This window comes from Zootoca vivipara, chromosome 6 (assembly GCF_963506605.1).
Source record: "Zootoca vivipara chromosome 6, rZooViv1.1, whole genome shotgun sequence".
Classification (NCBI taxonomy): Eukaryota; Metazoa; Chordata; class Lepidosauria; order Squamata; family Lacertidae; genus Zootoca; species Zootoca vivipara.
The window spans coordinates 36,769,931-36,794,201 of NC_083281.1; the positions used below are offsets into that span (position 1 = coordinate 36,769,931).

Here is a 24,271-nt window from a genome sequence, read left to right on the forward strand (position 1 = left end):
CTGTGTTCATGTCTGCTTCTCTTCTGACTTGTTGGCTGTCTTGGGGAAGAGATATGTTTTCTGTTCCAGGATGAGAGTCAGTTGGTAGAACCTGTCCTCCCAGGTGAGACAGATATGAAGGAAGTGTGTGCATGAAGTGTGTGCATCTTAGGGTTGAGAGATAGGGACGGTTTGATTGATGTTTTTTCTTGTTTCGTAGTGCAAGGGATGACTGGTGCTCCTAACGCTTATCCAGTGTTACTGATGGCTATTTTGTGGTTTTGCTATTTTATATTGTTTTGATTAATCGAATTTATTTTATATTTGTTTTGTATTAATATCTCACTCACCGGTTTGGGGGGTTTGGGGCTAATTTAACCCCAAAAAAATGTGGAGAGGAGGGGGGGAAATAAAGACAAAAAAATACAGGGGGAATCCTCCCAATGAAGACCGAGTATGTTCAGCACCAATGGCAGGGGGATTGCTAGATAATTAAAAGACATGCAGGCCCATGACATATATCTGCATCAAATTTGTAAAATATACCGTAGATGCCTGGGAAACTAAAACCAGCAGTGCATTTTGTAGTCTGCTCAGCTACTGCAGGAGCCTGCGTATATATTGGGGAAGGTGCAGGAGATCCAAGGACGAAATCTGAAAACCAGTTGAGTGAGTGAATGGAATGGAGTGGGTTGGAAAAGGAGGACAGAGGAAGAGACACACAAGAGTTGTAGCCAACTCTAGTGCTACTTAGAGTAGACCCGTGGATGTTAATAGATGTGACTTCACCTAATTAATTTAATGGGTCTACTCTGAGTAGAGCTGAGTCTACAACTCAGCATCAGTATTGGTTTTCGAAACTTCTTTGGGGGGAGGGGCTAGGGCCACAAGAAACTCTTCTGTCACAATCGCATCACAACAGGGGACAAACAGGAGCAGCCAATAATATTTTTAAAGCTATTATTTTCTTTTAAAACAAATTTCTGGGGTCTTGAAGAGCCACAAAAACCCCTTTGGGGGGCTGGATATGGCTCATGGGCTGCAGGGTAGCCAACATTGACCTCAGAGCACCTGACCTCACTCGCTATTATACCAGCATTGGCCTAAGAGGGAAGAGCTTTGAGGGTTCCACAGGAGGCGCATGCAACCGCTTGTTGCAAACCCACTTATTTATTTATTTGGAGCATTTATACTCCTCTCTCCAGCCAAAGAGGCTCTCAGAGTGGTTTACATACAGCCAATTAAAGCAAGACAGTCCCTGCCTGCCAGTTTATAATCTAAAAGCTGTGGTGACTGGTAACTTTTGACTTGGTAGGGCTACAATTTTTTACACTTGGCTGATTTCATCACAATACAACTTCTACAGCACTTATTTGGGAACATATGCCATTACACTGTACGTGCGAGGAGAGCCAGTGCCGCCCCTCTCTAAATAAAAAAATAAATAAACTATTATCTGAACATCTATGAATAAGGAAAGAGCTTCCACCTTGGAGGATCCAAGTTTGATTTTTAAACAAGATTGGCTCCATACCACATCATAAGTTTTTGAATTCACGTATTGTTTACACCCAGGGTTAAACCACAGAGACTAGGGCTTGCCGATCAGAAGGTCGGCAGTTTGAATCCCCGCAACGGGGTGAGCTCCCGTTGCTCAGTCCCAGCTCCTGCCAACCTAGCAGTTTGAAAGCACGTCAAAGTGCAAGTAGATAAATAGGTAGTGCTCCAGCGGGAAGGTAAACGGCATTTCTGTGCGCTGCTCTGGTTCACCAGAAGTGGCATGGTCATGCTGGCCACATGACCTGGAAGCTGTATGCTGACTCCCTTGGCCAATAACGCAATATGAGTGCTGCAACCCCAGAGTCGGTCACGACTGGACCTAATGGTCAGGGGTCCCTTTATCTTTACCTTTATTGTTTACACCTACACATCCATTGCCAACAAAACAAAACACACATTTTTTTAAAAAATGGGGGAAACTTGCTTTCAGTTGCATGTAGTTTTCCTTTCCCACAGAATCAACTATTCATTATCCAAAAAACATTTTTTCTCCAGTAAAAAACCCAAAGTATTCCAACCCATAGACTTCCCCCACAAAAAGAAAAGATTGTTTCATTGGAGCCAGGGCACAGCAGAGGTTTGCCCCCATCCTCCTCCCTGCAGGGGTGACACTGAGACGAAGGAGATGGAAGCTGGTAGTGCCACCCCCCAGACTGGATGTACATAAAAAGGCAGGCAGGTGTGGGCTGACTGAGGGCAGGCCAAGGTTGTTGGAGCAATGCCACAATAGCCCTAATGGAGCCACTTCTGTTGGTCAGGACTAGCAGAGTGGAAAGCAACACTGAATTTAGTCCCTCAGCAGGGTGGCTTCCGTTCCCCTGCTGGCAGCCTCCTGTCCCACTGACACAAGGTTAATTGAGAATAAGGATTAGAGTCAAGGGCCAGCCCTGCCATGATGATGATGGAAAAGGAACTGCTGGTGAGGTCAGCATCTCCTTTGAATAGTTGTTCTCTAGGATGACTTCATCTACAATAACCTTACCAGTTGTTGTTTTTTAAAAAAAACTTAATCGGTTCAGCTGGTATTTCATCAGAAGAACCCATTCACTTGTCAAGAAAGCAAAGCGGGTGACCTAGACCTAAAGGAAGTGTTTGATTAAAAATTCATCACAAATTCCTGTGCCTAAATTCTCAGGAGCAAATGCCTGAGCCAAGGTCATGGATCTGAGTGTGGGTGGGTGGGTTTCCTCCTTGGATCTATTCTGCAAGGATGGAGAGTACAATTACAATAGAACTGTGGGGAGAAATGAACGTAGGAAGCATCCAGATTTACAAGGGTATACCAGACACGAGTGCCTGGTGTGCTGTGGTCCATGGGGTCATGAAGAGTCTGACACGACTAAACGACTAAACAACAACAACAACCAGAACTTTAGGTTTGCACAGTTCAAGTGGATAAAAAGTGCTCTGTCACCCTGATGTAACAAATCCACTTTTTAGAAAAGGAATTGACTTTTTCCAGTTAGGGAGGTGATGTGGAAATGCATTGAAAAGGTGGGGTGAGTGAATTGGTTAATGGAATGAAGTAGGCATATTCAGCAAATCAGGATGAATGCAGGACCAATGCTCCTTGCCATATAACCACCCTACCAAATATACCAGAATGAATGTTCAGTAAAGACTAGATATAATCTAACCTCCACGTAGGAATGGGGGAGACATTTGGTTCTGTTTGCATTTATCAACAAAGCTGCCCAACCGGCACTTTCCAGACAATGCATTAAGCAAACCGCCATCCTCCAAAATCCACACTCTCCACATTTTGCAATCAAGTTCTCCAGCCAGGCAATGTGTACAAAAGATTTGATGGACCACACCGTCCTCCACCTTCCCTCTTGGGAAGCAAAAGGTATTTTCACAGTTCAGTGACACATTCCAGCCAAGCAAAATCTTTGGAGGCAGTTGCAGAGCTGGGGCACTATGGGGGTGAGATCTGGGGAGGGGCATTGTCTGAGTAGAGTCCAAGGGCTGATGAAGACCCTGAAAAACTAATTGTGTATCACACACTACATCCCTCTTTCTTTACTAACTCATGCCTTAAACCATCTTACCTTACCATCTTACCTTCCAGCATGCCAATATGAATAAAATATTTGAGGGGGGGACCAGGTAAGCCCCCCCTGCATATAGATCATAAGGTTTGGTGCACACACACACCATTTGAATGGCAATGCTCATCAACTTTGTGGGGGCCCAGCCCCCTCAAATATTTTATTGTGGGGCTGAAGCCCCTTCAACTCCTAGGAGCTGGCTCTTATACCAGGATCTATATCTAAAATGTGTTGACACATTACAGATAGAGATGTTTGGAGAGATGCATTTGGCCCCTGGGTCTGAAGTTGCCCAAACCAAATGTGGGTTTTTCCTAGATTCCCTCTTCTCCTGAGGTTGGTGGAGTTTTGCTAGTTGATCTGAAAACCACCAGGAACTAATTCTCATCATTACTGAAAGCTGCAAACAAGGGAACCAGTAGTACAGTGTCCAGTTAAGATGATTGCTGGGTGACTTGGGTCTAGTGTGATAGCCATGTGTCCTACATTACAGATGATAGTCCTCTGTTTGAGGGGCTGTCTGGTCCAAATCTGGTTTAAAGGCAAATAATTCTCAGATCTCCTCTAGATTGCGTTTTTATTGTGGGTGTATTCTGGGCACAATAAGAATGCATTAGCTGTCGATTGTATTCGGCTTTAGTTTGTTCTGTGGTGCTTGCCCAGTGCTGCTACATAGTTGCTGTTTGGGGGGGTCAATAGTGCACCAAAAGTGGGACAAAAATAAAGCAACATTTGTGTTAAAGAAAGACACAGAATTTCAGCAGGAAGTTAAGGGAGCTTCCTGATTGGAAATGAAGCAGTGTGACCACCCTGAAACTTTAAGAGTCACAAACGGTATTAGAAGCAGAATTGCATGAGACCTCCAGGATGCACACAAATTGTCATGAAAGCAGAATATAAAGGACATATGGAGGGGCCCTAGGAAGGAAGAGCAGCTGGGACCTGATGTACTTGTCCATCTGTACTGAGCACCCAGAGAGAAGATTGAGCAGGCAGGCAGTTTCCTCACTGTAACGAGATGGATTGCATTTCTATCTAAAGTATCATCATTGGGTTGTTGCTAGCGAAGTTCTTCACAGAGTAGGCCCATTGCAATTAATGGACCAAAGTAAGTCATGCCCATTAATTTAAATGGGCCTACTCTTGAGTAGGATTGCTTTGTATACTACCCTTTATTTCTACATTTGCACCTATCAATATAAATCAGCATAAGCATATTTTGGGCAAAGTGGTGTTCTCCTTTTGGCAATATGTAAGTGAGCACCTAATGGGCCCATCGCTGAGACTGACCTAACTCACAGGATAAAATGAGAGGAGATAGAACCTGTGTATGCCACCTCAAATGCCTTGGAAGAAAGGCAAGCTGGAGAATGAGAAAGGTAAAAAACTATCTATCCATTCAGATACACACACACACACACATACATATGAGAGATCCTTGTGCCTATCATGTCCTTCTGTCTCTTTCTCTCTCCTTGTGCTCCTTAATTAAGTTCAGGATTCGACTGCAAATAGGAAACAAGGCAGCTTTTGCCCCGATGCGGATGGATATTACTGTTCCATTTGATGTGGCAATTGGAGGAATGCTGTTATTCATTCCTGCCTGCAATAAAAACCACATGTTTTTAAGACTTTGCACTAGGGGAAGAAGAAGGGGGGTCGGTAAAACTTCGGAAAGGAATCAAGTATGTTTTGTATGCATGGCATGAGATAAAAACGAGTCATAAATATTCAAAGAACAGTCAGGCCTTTGTGCTGGATTGAAGGCAGTGAGTCTCAGGAAAGGGGCAGGATTGTACAAACCAAGGGGCGCACAACTTTGGCGAGTTGAGAGGGGGTGGGAAGTGAACAATGCACTTTGCTGTCAAATTGGTGCAGAGAGTTCTTTGGCGGGGGGGGGGGAGTTGAGGGCACTGCCACACACTCTTCAGAACGTTCAGCTCCAATTGGATGGAGCCAGTGTAGTGCTGTGGATGAGAGAGTCGGACGTACACTGGGAAGGCCCAGGTTTGAATGGCAGGAGCTGTGGAAGCCCTATGAGGAATACACTTGTGGCTACTGGTGTGGTGGTGGGGGGCAGTACCAGTGATGGCTGATGCCGGTTGCCTTCTGCCCAACTAGTTGCAACCGGCAGTAGGTGCAGCCAGAGCCAGTGACAGGCAGAGCCAAATCACTTCAAGTTTATATCCATCCTCATTGCTGCTGAATTCTACAAGGACAATGCTGAGAGTATGGAAGAGGAGGAAGCTGACAACTAGGGTCATTTGTTGTGAGTAAGAAGGAAGGGAGGAGAAGTCTGAGTTGGGGCAGACTGAGGTTTGTGGGGGCCACTGCCCCATTTCCCCTAATGGACTAGATCCTCTGGGCAGAGCAGGTAGCCAACCTCCTGACATCAGTGTCACTACAATTTATCTAGATGGGGATGCGATGGGGCAGGTGGTGACAAGGTTGGGTCTGCCCAGAGACACTGGCAGAGCCTATCCAAGGCTCCTGCCAGTGTACCCACACAACCCTGTCCCAGCCCAGCGCAGTAAGGCATATTGACACCACCGTAAGGAAGGTTGGCTCCACAGCTGTGCCCCTACCAGCTGAAAGAGCTTGGGATGTTTAGCCTGGAGAAGAGAAGGAGAAGACATGATAGCAAAATTCAAGTGTCTGAAGAGCTACCACTTGGAAGCTGGAGCAGATTTGTCCTCTATGGCTCCAGAGGGCAGGGATAGAACCAGTGCATGGGAAGTGCAGAGAGGTAGATTTGGGCTTAAATGGCAAATATTGCTTAGTACTGTAACAGGCTGCCTTGGGAGACGGTGGGCTCTTCTTCTTGACTAGAAGTATTTTAGCAGAGACTGGACAGTCATCCACTAGAGATGTTCTAGCTGCATCCTTCATTGCAAATCCTGCAATATTGTTAACCCTGATGGATATATTCAACATCCACTGTTGGTGGCAGTAAGCTTCTGAATGCCAATTGCTGGGAACTGCAGGAGGAAAGTGTGCTGGGGCTCGCAGGTCCTGCGTGCCGCCTTCCCATAGGCATCTGGATGGCCACTGTGAGAACAGAATTCTAGACTGGATGGGCCATTCACCTGATCCAGCAGGCTTTTAAAATTTTCTTTAATAATGCCATAGTTGCCCTATGAAACAGGGATGCAGGTGGCGCTGTGGGTTAAACCACAGAGCCCAGGGCTTGCTGATCAGAAAGTCGGCGGTTCGAATCCCTGGGACGGGGTGAGCTCCCGTTGTTCGGTCCCAGCTCCTGCCAACCTAGCAGTTCAAAAGCACCTCAAAGTGCAAGTAGATAAATAGGTACCGCTACAGCGGGAAGGTAAACGGCGTTTCCGTGCGCTGCTCTGGTTCACCAGAAGCGGCTTTGTCATGCTGGCCACATGACCTGGAAGCTGTACGCCCGCTCTCTCGGCCAATAATGCGAGATGAGCACCACAACCCCAGAGTCATCCATGACTGGACCTAATGGTCAGGGGTCCATTTACCTTTACCTTGCCCTATGAAACTCTTCGACTTTTGTGAATTACTCCTGGCCCATGGTCATCTTCACAGCCTGAGTCACTTTCTCAGCATAATAGGAACATTCAGGGCTGTCTTGAGCAGGTCAGGCGCCCTGGCGCGGAGATCACCCCCGCCCTCGCAGCGCGCAGCATGGCTTCCGTGTGGCTTCGTCACGCAGCGCCCCACCCCGCCGGCCTGGCGCCCTGCGCCACCGGGAGTGCACCTAGAGCTGGGCCTGGGAACATTAGGAAGCTATCTTACAGTGAGTTGGACCATTGGTCTATCTAGCTCAGTACTGTCTACACTGACTGGCAGTGGGTCTCCAGGGTTTCAGACAATCAACATTCCCTTCTCTAACTGAATATGCAGTTAAAATACCTGTAGTAGCTAGGGTGCGGAAGACCCTTGACGGCCACAGGTGGCTGTTGCACATGGTCCTCCTTGCAGGCTTCCCACGAACATCCGATTGGCCACTGTGGGCAAGGATACTGGACTAGGTGGCTTTTGGCTTGATTCAGCAGGGCTCTCCTCATGTGCTCATGAGTGCCAGGCATCCATCTTCAGAATTGCCCACAGAATTGCCCTTGAGTCACAGGAAAAGGCAGGGAGAGTGGATGGCAGCTACCTGAGGATGCCACCTGGTGGTGCCTGACTGATCTCAACATGTTAAAAACACGGCAGGCCCTTTTACTTGTGCTCCATATACTTTTCTGGTTTACATCATGTCCTAGGATTGAGGTTTGTAGTACCTAGCCAGATACCAGCAGTTGGTTTCTCTGTGTATCTTCAGGTGGGGGTGGGGGAGGCCTTTCTTCTGGGGGCTCCAGTTTTTATTATTATATATTTTATACATTTTATAAAACATTTAATAGTAAAAAAAAAACCCTCAAAGTGGTATGCCCTTGCTTTTTTCTTTGCTTTTACCCCCCTACCCAGCAAAGGCTTTCTCCTTGCTATTTTGCACTTATTTTGAACCCACATTTTTCACATGGGAAGCTTCTAACTGTTGACTTGCATCGCACCTTGTGTGGTACCTTTAAGCCTGGACAGCCAGCTGGTTGTCAGGGCTCACACCTGCACAATTATATTTCAAACCACACAACAAAATAAGAGTCACTTGGCATTATTAACATCAGGTCATTGTTAAAATTGGTCTGCAGAGGGAGGGGAGATAATGGCTCTGAGAGTTCATGGAATCATTGAATTGTAGCATTGGAAGGGAACCCAGGGGTCATCTAGTCCAACCCTCTGCAATGCAGGAATCTCAACTAAAGCATCCATGACAAACGACCATCAACCTCTGCTTTAAACCCTCCAAGGAAGGAGAGTCTGCCACCTTCTGAGGGAGTCTGTTCCACTGTTGAACAGCTCAGACCCCTATCCCCCCCCTGATATTCTGTTCCCAAAATTCCCTGGGAAGAGGAATTGATAGCTGAACCACTCTGAGAACTATAGCTCTGTGGGGAGAATAGGGGTGCAGATGGGGCCTAACAGTTTTCTGTGTTCATATTTTAAAACATAATCACAGCAAATACTGTTGCACTCTGTTCTTTTGCTTTGGCAACTTAATCTTGAATATATTTGCAAGCCAGCCTTTCAACCTTCCTGGAATTTTCTCTGTCTCTGTCTCTAAGTGGGCTTCTGGAGTTGGAATCTCCAGTACAGAATTGTCCACATTGCAGAAAATTATAATCTCTATAATTTTTGGGTGGTTGGGTGTGTTGTGGGGACAGGGCCCAAAACAGTTAAAGTGGTATGAAATGCATCTCTCTGTGTGTAGTGCATATATTATTATTAATAAATTCCTATCATGGCATCAATGTGCACAGTGCTTTAGGAAGAACAGGTTAGACAGGTCCCTGTCTTAAGGAGCTTACAAACAGATGGAAATAAGAGTGGACAAGAGGGAGACATGGCACAGAATTAAGCAGGGGAAGAATGAAGTTATTTTTCTTACGTTGTACTTCGGATTAGCTGCAAAAGAGTATTGAGCACCAAACAGTTTTAAAAAGTCATCTCAAAAAAAGAACAGGAAGTGGAAGCATTGTCTTTGATTTCTCAGGTAATGATTCCAGATGTATAAATATCAAAATACCAAGAAGTGGGCTTAGTAATGCAGAGAGGGAGATGCAATCTGTTCTTGAATTATTATTATGAATAACATTGTGTGTGTGAGGGTGGAGGAAACCCTCTGGAAAGGAACAAACACATTTCCCATGCCTGTATTTTTCAGTTCAGTAAAAGACACACCCACCCCTCATTTACTTATTTTTAACTACACATATTTATCATAATCAAGGGCCTAATCTATCCACACTGATCTTGGACATGTTGACTGCCTTGCAACAGTTTCGGAAATTGCCTGAGAATTAAAGGAGCGTGAAGACCTTTCATTGACAAAACTTAGGCTTTGAATACTGGAGGAAGTCTGGGGTATTGCAAAGCCTGGGTCAGACAGGTAATTCCCCAAATAGAAATGTCACAGAAGACATTTTTGTGATAAAATCTCTGAGATCTTTTCTCTCACCCATAAGAAAAAAAGGTCACTCTTGAGACTTTTCTCTGAATATTCTCCACTGTATTTTGAATCCAGCTACCATTTCTCTATATCCACTGCCCAATACTGCAGAGTCTGTGACTGTCCAGTTTGTGTCCAGCTCACATCAGACCCAGACAGCAGCACCAAAGGTCAGGGATGATGGGAGTTACAGACCAGCAACATGTGGAGGGCCAAAGTTTTTGGATCGGAAGGATGCTAGAACCATTGCATTGTGGGGGGTGCAAAAAGGCTTGGCAGTGCAGCTGCTGCTATTACAACTTGCAATGGATTGAGAAGGGGGAAAAGCTTTAGGACACAGGTGGAGAACCTGTGGCTTTCCAGATGTTAACTGGATTCTAACTCCCAGCACCCCTGACTGACCATTGGCCATTCTGCCTAAGATTGCTGGGGTCCCCAGCCCCTGGGGTGTCAGGAGAAATGGTGCTATTGCCACTGGTATTGGTGAGCCCCACCCCTTTAAAAATGTTGGATAATTTCTCTACCTCGTGGAGAAATAGTGTGAAATGGTCTCCTCACCTTCTCTTGCCAAAAATAGGGTGGAGAGTTTTGAGAGTCCATTTGCACACATACCTAGTTTCCTATGTATACCCCTGTTTCCCCTATTTCAAAACATAGTCATAAATTAAGCCATAGCAGGATTTCTAAGCATTCAGGGAATATAAGACATACTGTAGTGATAGGCACAGCAGCAATGCCGGCTGCGGCAGGAGGAGGAGGAAAAAAACCAAGACATCCCCTGAAAATATGCCATAGTGGTTTTTTTTGAGGAAAAATAAATATAAGGCTGTTTCTTATTTTCGGAGAAACACATAGTATCAGGTATCATAGTATCAGTATACAAGGGTTACTCAACTGAAATCAAAAGAGTTCCCTGCCTGTAGCTCAAAGGTGTGCATTTAAGGGTGGGACTGAACTGAGCACTCAAATCAGAATCACTCTGCCTCTACAGACAGAGAGGTTGTAAATTACAATGGCTGGTTAACTGCCTTCCAGGCTCAACTTCAGGGTGCATTGTTTGCAAACACTGGAGTGTTTTATTACCTAAATGCAGACATTAATTTTAAGAATTTATATCCTGTCTCCGTAGACCAAAAACCCAGGCCCTCAAGGTGAAGTCGGGGAGGGGTTTACAAAAAAAGTAAGCACACAATGGGCAAAATCCAGCCCAAACTTCAGCACGTTTAGGGACCAAACTAGACAGGATGTTAATAGCTGTGCAGGAGCTAAAAAGACCAGGGACTCATTATGAATTCACTAAATAATCTGTGGTACACTGGCATGCATGTCTACTCAGAAGTAAGTCGCTGTGTTTAATGGGGATTACTCCCTTGTCAATGGGTACATGGTTGAATGGCATAGGGTTGGCATGTGGGGGGGGGATGACAACAAGGTTCCTGTGCCTTTAATAGCTGTATGGCAGATTAAGCCTTCTCTAGTGTGGAAGTACAATTATTGGTGGGGAGGGGGGTACTTCACCATAGCTATACTCTCTCAAATTTTGTGTTATGCCATGCCCTCCACAGCAGCCATGTTATGTTTTCCCACACCTCCCCATGCAAGCCATTTTGTAACTGGCACCCACAGCATACTCTCAGAATTCAAAATGTGCCTACTGTTCCAGAAAGGCTTACAATTCCTGCTTTACGTTCTGCTTTCAAATTCCTGATACATTGGAGCAAAAATGCCAAAACAACAGCAACAAACCAGTATCTGCCCACCCTGGGAGTGGGGATTCTCCAAGCATAGGCATTTGTGCATTTTAAAAATTCAAGTTAACTCATAGCACCATCATGACTATAGCAATGAAGCAGAATTTACTGTTGCTGCCCATATACTAAATACATAAGCCTGGCTGCCTCCTGACTATGAAATGTTTTTAAAAATAGGAAGAAAGGATACCTCAGTGACCAACATTAGCCCCGGAATACCAATGGTGACTCATTGCCACTATTCTCATCACCTGCTGCTCTCTGGGTAGTCATTTTGCATGCAGGGCGGGGCCAGTGCTGGAATTACGTATAAGCTAAACAAGCTATAGTTTAGGGCCCCACTCTCTTGGGGGGGCCAAAAAAAATTGAAAGGAAAAAACCCATTGTATGTACATTTCTAAAATATAAGATGAAAAACAAATAAAATAAAACCTACATAGGGCAACAGTGTTTTGTGTTGTGTAGGCTCCTATGATGTAAGTAATTGTATTTCACTATTAATATACTTCTTCCTAATTGTATTTCAGTTCAACAATTACTATGATAAATTACATATTTTGTTATGTGCAGATGGCTTTAGATACCTATTAGGTCCATAATTTACCATGTAGCATATATTCAACACAAAAACAGCGACAATTTGTTGTTGACAAAGGACAGCTGGACATATAAAGGGCCCCATTACCTTCAGTAGCTTAGGGCCTCATCAAACCTAAATCCGGCCCTGCCGTGGGGCAGAGCTTTTGCATGTAATGTGCATGGTATTGCGCTAAGAATGAATAAGGGCTTGTAATTATAAGTATTGCAGCAGGAAAGGAGTGGAAGTTTAACCGTTTCTTCCTCTGCTGCAGTCCCAGCTAACACTCCCAATATGCCATTTGTATTGAGAGAGACACTCCTTTGTGGGGCAATTAGACCAAAGGGTCAGCACTGTCTGAGATGTGTCAATGTATCTCCAAGCTCTTGGATACAGAAACACTGATATTCTTAATCAGAAAAATCTCTCAGGGGTGTACATAATGTGTGGCATCTAGCTAACGAGTTCAGTCAGCTCAAGGATTTCCACTTGCACAATTGAACTCCCCCATTTTTCCCCTCCCCGCAAGGACCCCACATCCTCCCCATATCTACTCTGGAGGGCTGGGGAAAAACCCAGAACAGATTTAGGGGGTGCACTGGGGTGGGGGAGTTACATTGTACAAGCAGAAATCCTTATGCTGACAGAAAGCATTACTTAGTGCTATCTTGACTATAAGCCCATAAAATTATCCAGAAAACACAGATAATATCTAGGTTAAAGATTATATATATATATATATATATATATATATATATATATATATATTAATAATTATGGATGAAACACAGATAAAATCATCAAAACTTTGAGAAAGGTGTATTCATAACTAATCTATATGTCTGGGTAGGCTTGGTGAAATAAAGAAATGCAGCAGGCATTTTGTTAAAAGATAAGATGTATCTTCTAACAATATGATGTTGAAAGCAGTTGTTGAGGAAGGGGTTTGATCAAAACCATGGTGTGGAGGGATGGAAGCCATCCTTTTACGCTTGCATCAGTTCACCGCTGGGGCTGCGGTTTGTCAAGGAGAGGAAGACATTTTTCTCCCACAGAGCTAATAGCTCCTGAGGAAGCATGTGCAGAAGAAGAGCCTTCTGGATCAGACCAGCAGTAGCCCATCTAGTCCAGCATCCTGTTCTTACAGACGCCAACCAGATGCCTCTGGGAAGCCCACAAGCAGAACCCCAGTGCAACAGCACTCTCCCCACATGTTCTTCCTAGCAACTCACATTCAGAGGCACACACTACCCCTGACAGTGGAGGTCAGTGTTAGTAGCCTTTGAGAGCCATACAGTGGCAAGCAGTCAGTGGACTAGGGGGACTAGGCTATTTCTCTAAATGCTCCTGGTGAAGCCTTCCGCCACCTTCCCAAAGCCCGCCTGGCTTTGGGAAGGAGGTAGGAGGGCTCCAGCATCCTGTCAGAGACTAGGGTTGCCAGACTCAATAGAGGACAGGACTTCTGTGCCTTTAATTGCCCTGCTCTCTTTTGAGTCTGGAAACCTTAAATTAAACCAGCAGACCCTTTGCTTAGAAATTAAACAAAGGGTCTGCTGGTTTCTCTTTAAGGTTTCCAAACTCAAAAGAGAGCAGGGCAATTAAAGGCACAGAAGTCCTGTCCTCTGTTGAGTCTGGCAACCCTATCAGAGACCTGCTTCCCAAAGCCTGCCAAGCTTCTGCCCGGCTTAGGGAGAGAAGTGCAATGCTCACACGATTCACCCCACCCCACCCCCCATCGCCTTTACAAGTTGGCACCTCTGGCCCTAACTGTTCTCCTTCAAAAAATTCCAACGTACACCAGGGTAGCAATATCCTCTGTGAATTTGGCACAGTCCTATTTTAAACGCTGCCTTTTGTGGGAACTAATTCCGCAGTTTAACTATGTGTTGTGTGAAGAAGCACTTTCTTTTGCCTGCCCTGAATCTTCCAACATTCAGCTTCATTGCATGTCCCTATGTTATGAGGGGGAGAAAACTTCTGTCCATCCACTTTTTCCACACATCATTTTATCATGTCCCTTCCTTACTCACCTTTTTTTTCTAATCTGAAAAGTCCCAAATGTTCTAACCTTTCCTGGGGCAGCGGCACTGGGGGGAAAGGTTTAGACACCTGCACTGTGGTTCCTCCACTGCAGAGGTATGATCACACATCTCCAGCTTTGCACCTACTTTGGCCCTTCAAATCAGGGAGAAACCTGACACAGACTGGCTGTGAAAAAAGTAAAACACCCACAGTTACCAGTTGGCCCGTGAATGGGACTTAATCGTTTCATTCAATAAAAAGATTAGGAGATCGTAGCCAGATATACTTCAAATTTGTGCCAATTATGCTGAGCTTTATTCGTTGGAAAATAAATTAGATCTGACAGCAGTTTCCCCATATTTAAGCTGCACTTTTCTCTAAAGTGGAGGGCTGACACTTTTGCAAAAATCCAGTCACTCTGTTCCTAAATTGGGCAGAGGCAAAGATTAAGCATATGGTGCGAAGGAAACTATTTGAGAGACTGACCTTTCCAGCCCCACCGCCGATGAACTAAGCGAGTGGACGATTTCAAGGTACTTTAAAAAAAAAAACCCAGCAATTGCAGAAATTGAACAGGAATAGTGTGTGTGTGTGTGTGTGTGTGTGTGTGTGTGTGTGTGATATTTTAGCCTGATGAAAAGATTTGGCATACATTTTCTTTACAATAATCCTGTAAGGTAGTTCAGTGTTGTTATCCCCGTATTACAGATGTCAGGTTGAAGCCACCTAGCCAGTTTATGGGAGAGGCAAGTTTTGAGCTGGAGGCCTCTCCAATTTACAGCTCAGCCTCTCCGCCACTGTGCTACACTCACTCTGATCTGGAAAGACCAGACAAAGTCTTTTTTGTAACTTTGGAAAATCCAGTAGAAAAGCATTAGGGGGAAGAGGGGCCTGTGTGGGTGCCAGCTTAATGCTTTTTCACTGTATACTTGGTGGGAGGTAAACTGGCTGTGGGTTCTGAAAACCTCCACTGGCAGTCAGGTTTTGATTTGAATACCCATGGGATTGTTGTAGTAGCTAACATCTTGAAGGAGAAACATCAGCCTGGAAAGATGTGGCTAAAGCACCTACTAGTGGCCAAAAACTAAAACATCGCATAGGATTGATTTCTGGCGGATAATATTTATTAACCCTACAGAGTCTGGATAAATGTGCCCTTCTCCCCAAAATTCTGACAGCTTAACAACATTTTTTTTGTAATTAAGATTAAAATAAGAGGCACACTCCATTCTTACAATAGAAAAGGTTTACCTGTAGAGTGTGTGTTTTCCACCCTTAGTGGTGGACACCTATTATGTTCCTGGAGTAGAATCATAGAATTTTAGAGCAGGAAAGGGATCTTCTGCATCATTTAGTCTACACACACACACCCATACTTCATGAAGAATCTAATGGAAGATTCTTTCAATGGAAAGGATAGTTCTGCTAGTGTGATCAGAGTGGCTCATTTTTTTTTATTGCTTAGATCCTAGCCTACATCCGTAGAGGATGTCCTAGGGCAAATGAGGCACTGCCCGACCAACCTCAGTCTGCTCTCAGTCAGCCCTCATCTGCCTGTCTTCCCTCCTATAAGCTGTCATCTTCTGTCCACTCCTTAGTCACACTTCTGCGCTTGTAGAACTCAGCAAGGAAGCAGATGGGGACCATCTACTGTTGGGGTTCCCTGTCTTCCCTCTCATTCCCAATGGGCACCAGCCCACCAACCACTGCCCTTCATAGGCTCCTTCCCGCTTTGAGCCTCACAACAACCCTCTGAGGTAGGTTAGGCTGGGAGAGAATGACTGGCTTGAGGTGGGGATTTGAGTACCCGGGTCTCCCCGGTCCTAATCCAGCACTCTCGTCGCTGTGCATCCTGGCTCTCGGGATGCCACAGTTTCTGAACGATCTAAAGTCGGTGCCCTGAACCAGTTTGGACGTTTGTGGTGTAGATTCTGAAACGTCCAAGTTTGGGGTGGGGGGGGGGCACATCTCACGCATAACAGCAACTGCAGATAATACCTCCTGATTTTAAATCCCCATTTATAAGAGCAACTTGAGCCATTTTTAAAGCAAGGGTTGGTTTTTTTTTCCCCTCCAAGGAGACAAGTAAATACACAAACACAGAGAATTCCTGAGCAGAGTCTGTGGATCGCTTACAGTCGATTCCTTCGCTGGATGTTCATTCATTGCCTGGAGAAAGCTCTCCAGTTAGTTTTGCCTTTTTAAACATATTCAGTCGCGGTGGAAACGGTCAAATCTCTGAAACAAAGAAAACAGTAACCTCGGCAGAAGTAGCCAAGAGATTCCAAACACAAACCTCGAGCTTTTCACCTAAAAAGGGAAGGATTTACAGTCCAAGCCGGAGAACCGCACAAGAGTCAAACTAAGGAACCAGGGGAGAAGAGGGGGTTTCTTTTTCCCTGTTACTGTTTTGGATTTTCGCCTCCTAATATCCCTTAAACATTTCCAGGATCTTTTTCCGAGAATGGGCTGGTTTTAGGCTCCTTCTCCCACCCTGTGCACAGCTGGATCCTAAGCACACTTACTGGCAAGGAAGCCCCACAGACATAAATGGGTTTCCAGATAAATGTGGGACTTTTCCCCCAAGCGTCTATTTCTTGATAAAATATAGCCCTGCACTTAGGAGCAAGCCACAACCCAAACTACTACTGAGTAACCATACTAGGATCGGGCAGCTGTTTCTCTCCTCAGACCTCTTTAGGGAGTAAGCCTACTGAAGTCAGTCGGGTTTACACCGCCGAGTAAACATGCGTGGCCCAAACGCTCCTGAACGCGGGTCAGCGCCATGCCTTTCAGGCGCAATTCCAGTCAACTGCCAGCACTATCGCAAACCGATCCCTGTATTCATATTTACTCGGAAGTAAATCCTAACGGATTTCAGTGGCAGTGGCTTCCCAGGGTAGTGTGTCTATATTGGGCTGCGGCTTTAAATTTTGATGCATCCCTTGCGCTGGGAAAGGCTGGATATTAAACTTGAATCCATTGACGTTTTTAAAATGCACGAATAAAAACATGCTCATTTCTCAGCTGAATCAGGCGCCTTCTTAAAAAGGCCTCCAAGGAAGGCACAATCGAGTATTTTAAAACTATAAATGTGCGCGCGCTGTGTGTTATAAAATACACGACGCACCAACTGTCTCTCTGTCCGCGAATTCGTTTCATATTAGATTTTTTTTTATGCACAAGGTATAATCAAGTGCACTGAAAATCCCTTTCCTCAAATCCTTAAAAAGCAAGGAAGCTCAAACTGGCATGGAGTAAGACCCCCGGGGGTCCTGCCTCGCCGCAGCCGCTCCGTAAATCCCACTGCGTTGGGTGAGGCTGCCTTCAGGTACCTGAGACCCGTGACGCCGACTACGCGGAAGCCCGAGGGATTTATTTCTGGATAAACACGCTGAGGATGGCGTCGTGATACAAACAAATAACGCGGGTCTGTCTAAATACTCGCTGGTGCTGATCCGACTTGAAATTTCCGTATAGGTCTTGTAAAAAACGGCAGAACTGTAAAAGGAAAATTTACTGTGTTGTTGTTTTGTTTTGCCTTCTAAGAAACACTTTCCCATTAGGCGTGTTTACTCGGGAGTAAGTTCCACTTGGTTCAGTCATGAGGTTTACAAAACTGAAGGGCTTTAAAAAGAAAACCAAGTCAGCGGTGGGATGGAATCGGGTGAAAGACGATGGCCACGATCCAGCCATAGTGAAGCACTTTTCAGGCTGTCCTTGATAAACCTTTTTACAGTATCTGGATTCAAAGCGAATCCGACTGAAAAGACAAGAGGATTACTTCGAAGTAAACGTCGGTAGGATCGGGTTGTAGATCCCTTCTGTTTCAATAGAAGCTGCGTAAGTGGGGGCAAGTCTCATTTGATGGTCCTGAGATATACTTCCCAGTAAACATGCATAGGAGCAAAGAAGCAGAGGGTGGCATCTATTCCATCACGCAATCTGACCCTACGCCTCTACTCGAATTTAAGACCTGTTGATTTAAATGGAACCGACTTAACTCAGCCCAGAAAAGGTCTTAAAAAAGAGCTTCCTTTATTTGGATCTTCATTTTCTATCTACTGCGGGCATAGCTGCCAAGTTATCCCTTTTTTTAAGGGATTTTCCCTTATGCTGAATAGGCTTCCTCGCGAGAAAAGGGAAAACTTGGCAGCTATGACTGCGGGGCGAAGTCAACAAATTAACTCAAATGACGTAAGGGCAAACTCCTGAAAGTATTTGTACTACCATTCTCCCCAATACATTTTGGCTCCGAGTTGAAGTAAAACCAAAGCCAGAACCAAATTTCCCCACATTAATCGCGTCCTCTTTTCTTCGTTCTGCCAATGGCAAGATATACAGCACATGAAGACCGCCCCGCCCCCCTTTAGAACGGTCCTGGAGTTCCATTTCATTTTCATACCACTCCTTGAGCGAGTAAGCGTTCTCATCCGCCAAATCGTGCTTTGGACCCGGATCCGGTGTCTAATCACTTTAAAACCAGGATTTGTCTCTGGGTGTTTCTTTTTGTCCCCTATTCTGTAGTCCCGACACAGAAATCCTGAGCATCAACTTGCCTTTTTTAAAAAGAGAAAACATATTTAGAAATCGATACGTTAAATCAGTTATTATGGCTCGATTTGCAAGCGACCCCAGCCTTCTGTTTTTTTCACTTCAGAGACTAAAATATCCATGGGTCCTTTCAGATGGCCCGTTTCCGCCTCTGTGTTGATAGTGCATTGTGTGTTTAATAAATAAATGAACATGATGGTGGTGTTGGGGATTAAGATTAAGGTTAGTTAGATATTGCATTGATCCTAATTTCTTGGAAGAAACCCGTTGGTGCAGCATAAATCAACGGGAGAATTTGCAGCAGAATTCGCTTGGCGAGCTGGAAGAGGGAAGGGGGAGAGTTTGGAGAAAAGCTGAGGTCCTTGTGGCTAAAAACTAAGCAGCACGGTTGGCTGAAAGAGTTGGTGCAGGGAATCCCAAATGGGGAGGGGCGCTGGTGCTCTCAGGTTCTGCCCGATTGCTTCTCAGAGGTGGAAGACGATACTGAGAACAGCCAGGATGCCAGACTAGATGGGCCTTTGGTCTGATCCAGCAGGGCTCTCCTTATGTTCTCGTGTAAAGAAAAGTGAGCTTTCGCTCTTAAGTTGTTGCTTGTTGGCGGCATAGCTGCCAAGTTTTCCCTTTTCTCGCGAGGAAGCCTATTCAGCATAAGGGAAAATCCCTTTAAAAAAGGGATAACTTGGCAGCTATGGTTGGCGGTACCCTGCCAGGGCCGGCTCTAAGGCAAGGCTGGGTGGCGCAGGGCGCCAGGGGGGCGCTGCAGTGGCGCTGCGCCTGCCAGACAGCCGCGGTGGGAAACGGGACGGGGGGGGGGCGCCGAAGCGATCTTCGCACCAGGGCGCCCGGGCGCCCGATATGCTTAAGACGGCTCTGCCTGATTCAATAACACCGGTCATCGCTCAAAGGACACTGCTTAACTTTTTCATTCTCCCCCTCTACATCAGTAAAACGAAGATGACGCCTAAACGGATGCTATGCATATGATTCCCGCCCCCTGTTACTCTTGATACCCTCCCTTCTACAGTATTGTCTTCTCCTCTGTCAAGAAACAAAAGTCACTGCATATCCCTCGGGGCATGTTACTGTTCTACCATTGCGTAAAGGGCCGCGTAATTGTGTTTCATTGGGTTATCATCGCTCCAGCTGCTGCGGTGTTCCCAGCTGAGTGGTGGTGGAGAGCAGCTTCGTAAGGAGAACGTCCCGGGTCAAGCCCAGGCATCTCCAAATACAGCCTGCAGACATAGCACATAGACCCACGTCTGAAATCCTGGACAGAGATGCTGCCAGCCCCGAATAGGCACGACTGAGCTGTATGAGGCCAATGGTCTGACTCGGTGTAAAGCAGCTTCCGAATGGAGAGGCTTTGCAGACAGTTTGCGGGAAACGGTCTCTGCAAGCTCAGTGCCAAAGCGCATCCTTTTTGCTTGCGAAAGGGCTTCAAGTTCAGTTTTTAACCAGAGCTTCTGCCAGTCAGAAGAGGCGCTACTGAGCTGGATGGCAGCTTCCTATGGAAAAGGTTTGCAGGCTCTCTATGGGCTGCGGTTCAGTGGTTAGAGCACGCGCTTTGTTCGAGAAAAGTTCCAAGTTGAGCCCCCAAGCATTTCTAGGCGACGCGGGCAATTGTTAGGGAGCCAGATCAGAAATGGACCGCGTGGCTCTAGAAAGGGACCAGTGGCCAGGCTTGTGGCTGTTGTTCTCCTTATTCGCTATCCTAAAGTGGGGTGAAAGCTCACTTGCAGGGCTCTAAAAGGGGAGAAGACAACGGCAGAGGAGCCAAAATCTCTCAACGGCAGCTATTGGCTAGGACAGTTACAAAGAGAACCTCCATGCTTAATATAGCACTGGAGGGAGGGGCTGTAGCCCTGTGGGCTTCCTGGCCGGCGCGTGTGAGAGACTGAACATAGGGGTGAACACGACGTGGATCTAACCAGATTATTCTTATGAAGACACACACACACGTTAGAAAGGCTTGGGTTCTGAAGTGGCTATAAATTAGGCTTTGAGGATGGCCACTGAGAAACCCGCTACACTGATGTTCTCTCCTGCCTTGTGGTATACTGTATTTATAATTTTCCATTTCTTAACACCCAAGGCCAGCATTTCCCATCCCCAGACCGCTGCCGGTGGAGATCACACGCTCCGGGGTGGGTGAATGCAGCCTCCGAAAGTGCCCCGCCCTCCATCGGATTTGGCAGTATGCGGTTGCCTTGTAGTTATTATTATTATTATTATTATTATTATTATTATTATTATTATTATTAATATTAATATTATTATTATTACTACTTTCCTTAAAGGTGGGTGAGAAATGCAACTAGGCTCTCAACTCCTCCCCCACCGCCCGGTTGTAAAGATGTTTATTTTAGGTTAAGAGTCAGTTCCGTGGGTTTCCAGCCCCCCCCCCAGGCCCCTCGCCCCCGGTCAAGGACTCACCGGCTTCTTGTCGGTGGAAGGCAGGGACACTTGCTTGCAGAGAGCAATGCGGTGAAGTTAAAGTTGCAGGTCTGAAGCCTTGGAGAGGAAAACAGAAGAATAAACCACGTTAAAACCCTAATGGTCACACGATGCAATCTCGGGCGCACTTACTCGGGTGTAAACCCAATTTAACTCAGTGGGCTAACATCTTAGTTAAGTAAACAGGTTGAAGGCTGTGCATTAAATCGAATTAGCTGGATTTAATTTGTATTTGGAAGATCAGTGCAGAATACAAGAGCCTGACAGGTTCTAGACTGAGGTCGCCGCGATACTATATGCATTTATTTGCATATTAAACACGGTGTAATTCTCTGAGGTGAAGGCACACAATTCGATTTTTATTGACGAATCCCATGCAGTCCGTCCGGGATTCTTCCCAAGTAAGTGTGTATAAGATTTCAGCTATATTTGGAACGGACATTCTCAGCAACCAGACGTCTCGAATAGGACTTTGAGCAACTCTGGAGGTTTTGTTTTGTTTCTTAGGGTGGGCTGACCCATTCATCGCCTACCTAAAATTAGTTACCAACCCTTTGAATTACATCGCCTTAAATTCTTTTGGTTTTCCTTTTTATTCGGTCTGAAAAATCAGATCACCTTTGAGGCTGCAAATAATATAAAAGAAATCACATTTGTCTCGACCGTCATAATAAAGTTTGGGGGGGGGGGCGGAATCCAAACAAACCGAGACCGAGTCCCCACGTGTTCTCTTCTTTTGAAAAGAGAGCAGGCGGGGTTACCGTGCGAGCGGCGTGGCTTCACCAGGGCCCTCCTCCTTCCTGCCGCGCCCTCTTCCTCTGTCATTTTCTCAGGCTTTGCCTTCCCCCGGTTTTATGATTGGCTGTCCCCGCTGCCATTCCACCACGCTTCGTCACTCCCCATCCCGCGCCAACCTCTGAGTAAATAAAGTAAAAAACCCCGCTGTAACCGCTGACAGTTTTTGACTGGTTTCAGAAGCGCAAAGAGGAGTTTGGAAAGAGAAGGCAGTGGGTGGAGAGGATCTAGGGTTACGCGCGACTGCCAGGCACAGCAGGAAATGGATGCAGAATAACGATCCTTTAAAAGGGAAACAACCTGTTGAGGTTCCTTCGCCACCGTGCAATTGACAGTGAAGGAGGGAAGCGGGGCGAAAGGGAGCGCGGGCCCTTCCGCTGCCTTTGGGTGCTCTGCAAAGTCTCGCTGCAGCGCTCGATGCGAAGTTTATTTTGTCTGATCCCAGTTTGTTTTGACTGGAGGGAAGAGGCCGCAAACAGGGAACTGGACGCCGAGTCGCGAGCTCCAGTCGCGTTGCAGGAGGCGGCCGGGAGGAGCGAGCTTGTTTTTGCGTGGAGAGAGCCTCTATTGCTGCTCTTCTGGCCGCCCACGGGTAGCTTTGCCGTCTGTCAGCCGGAGCGCACCGAGATCCGGGCTGCGCTTTAGGACTTGCGCGGGAGGGGAGGGCGGCGGAGGCAGAGGCAGCATCCGGATCGGATTTCTCGACCCTGGGGGAAGCTTCCGAGAGGGCGACTTCGCTCGCCGCCTGCCAGGCGAGACCAAGAGGAAGGAGCCCCTTGGCGAAAGTTGTGCCTCGTCAACTGAGCGGCGTCCGTCGGGAGGAGCCCGGGCGCTTGGAACTGGGGGCGCCCAGCTCTGCGGCGGAGGCGCTTGGCTTGGGCTCGCGGTGGCCGAGAGACTGGGGCCGTAACCCCGCTTGGGAGCGGGCAGCCGCCGTGCGCTCTTGGGCACCTGGCCGCGTGCGCCCCGCTCCGCAGCCCCGCGCGCCTCCTTCGCCTCTCGGCTGCGGCCTCCTCGCAACGTCCCCCCTAACGCCCGCTGTTGTGATGCGTATTCCCGTAGACCCCAGCACCAGCAGGCGCTTCACACCTCCCTCCACGGCCTTCCCCTGCGGCAAGATGGGCGAGAACAGCGGCGCCATCAACGCGCCGGCCCCGGGAAGTCGCAGCCGGCCGGAGGCGCGCTCCGTGGTGGATGTCCTGGCGGATCACCCCGGCGAACTCGTGAGGACCGACAGCCCCAACTTCTTGTGCTCCGTCCTGCCGTCGCACTGGAGGTGCAACAAGACGCTCCCCGTGGCCTTCAAGGTAAGCCGAGGAGGGAAAGCGAGGGCGCTGGGGAGGGGTGGGGGGGGAGAGAAAGGGAAGATAGACGTGGAAATGGAGAGAGGCGGGTGGAAGAGAGGCGCGCAGATGTTTCCTGCCCAGCCAGCTTCCCAAGCGCCCAGGAGAACTAGTGGTTTAACGGAAAAAAAGGGCAACGGGAGAGGAGGGGAGGGGAGGGGGAGAAGGTGGGTGGGGGAGCAGAAACTTTCCCCCTTGGCGAAGTCACCCTCGTGTTGCCCCCTTAGTGTGCAAGGCGCTGTACAGACGCGTCTCCCAAACCAGGGAGTGCCCGGACCAGCCAATTCTGGGAGCGCGAGTGCTCTTCAGTCATGAAACCGCAACCCTCGCCAGAGCCCGCAGTTTTAAGCGGCGGTTCTGCTTCTTGGGAGCTAAGCCCCACTGAACGCAGCCAGACTAACTTCTGTGCCTGTAAAGTGAGGCATAGGATCGTATTGCTATAAATGCCTCCGAATACCTCTGCAGTCGGCTCAGCTGGGAGTCCAGGCTCATGGGTCTCAGTGGGACGTCCTTCTGAATACGATATGCACAGGCTCTCCACCGTCCGGTTGCAATTCTATTGCTCGCTTACCTGACACTTAACCCCATTGAATTCAATGGCATTTACTTCGGAGCAGAGATGGATAGGATTGCACTGTGAAGGCCTCAGCCTAAGGCTGCAAAACCGAAACACACTTGACTAGGGAGCCTGTTCTATGGAACACAGGGGGATTTGTTTCCGAGTAAACGTGGTCCGGTGTAAACGACCACAGTTACTTGTGTTGGACGAGAGAATCCGGGTGATTTAGGCGTCAAGCAAAAGCTTTTTACTGACACAGACCATTGGTCCATCTAGTTCAGCACTGTCTGCACGGACTGGCAGCGGTTCTCCGGTGTCTCAGACACTGAACTTTCCCAGCTCTACGTGAAGTTTCCAGGGATGGAATATGGCATGGGACGCTCTGCCACTGAGCTGGGCCATTCCCCATGTGTCAAATGCCAATTCTCATTAATACCCAAAGGCCTTCCCCCCCATCTCCACCCACTTCTCCATACTCACGCACAGTCCGCTTTAAAGCACCTCCAATAAGTGTCAATTGAATGTATTTAATTCCTTTTCTTTCGCCTCCTGCCTACGCTCCAGGTGGCTTCCAATATAAGAAAATACAATGCAAACTGGG

The 24,271-nt window shown here is 47.0% G+C and overlaps 1 protein-coding gene across 1 annotated transcript in view; it reads left to right on the forward strand.

The window, feature by feature from the left end:
- The window catches only part of RUNX3 (RUNX family transcription factor 3), a 129,125-nt gene that overhangs the window by 33,231 nt on the left and 71,623 nt on the right, over positions 1 to 24,271 (forward strand). The window contains exon 3 of the mRNA XM_060275800.1: positions 22,831 to 23,075. Coding sequence (XP_060131783.1) covers positions 22,831 to 23,075 — 245 coding nt within the window. The remainder of the gene's footprint in view (positions 1 to 22,830; positions 23,076 to 24,271) is intronic.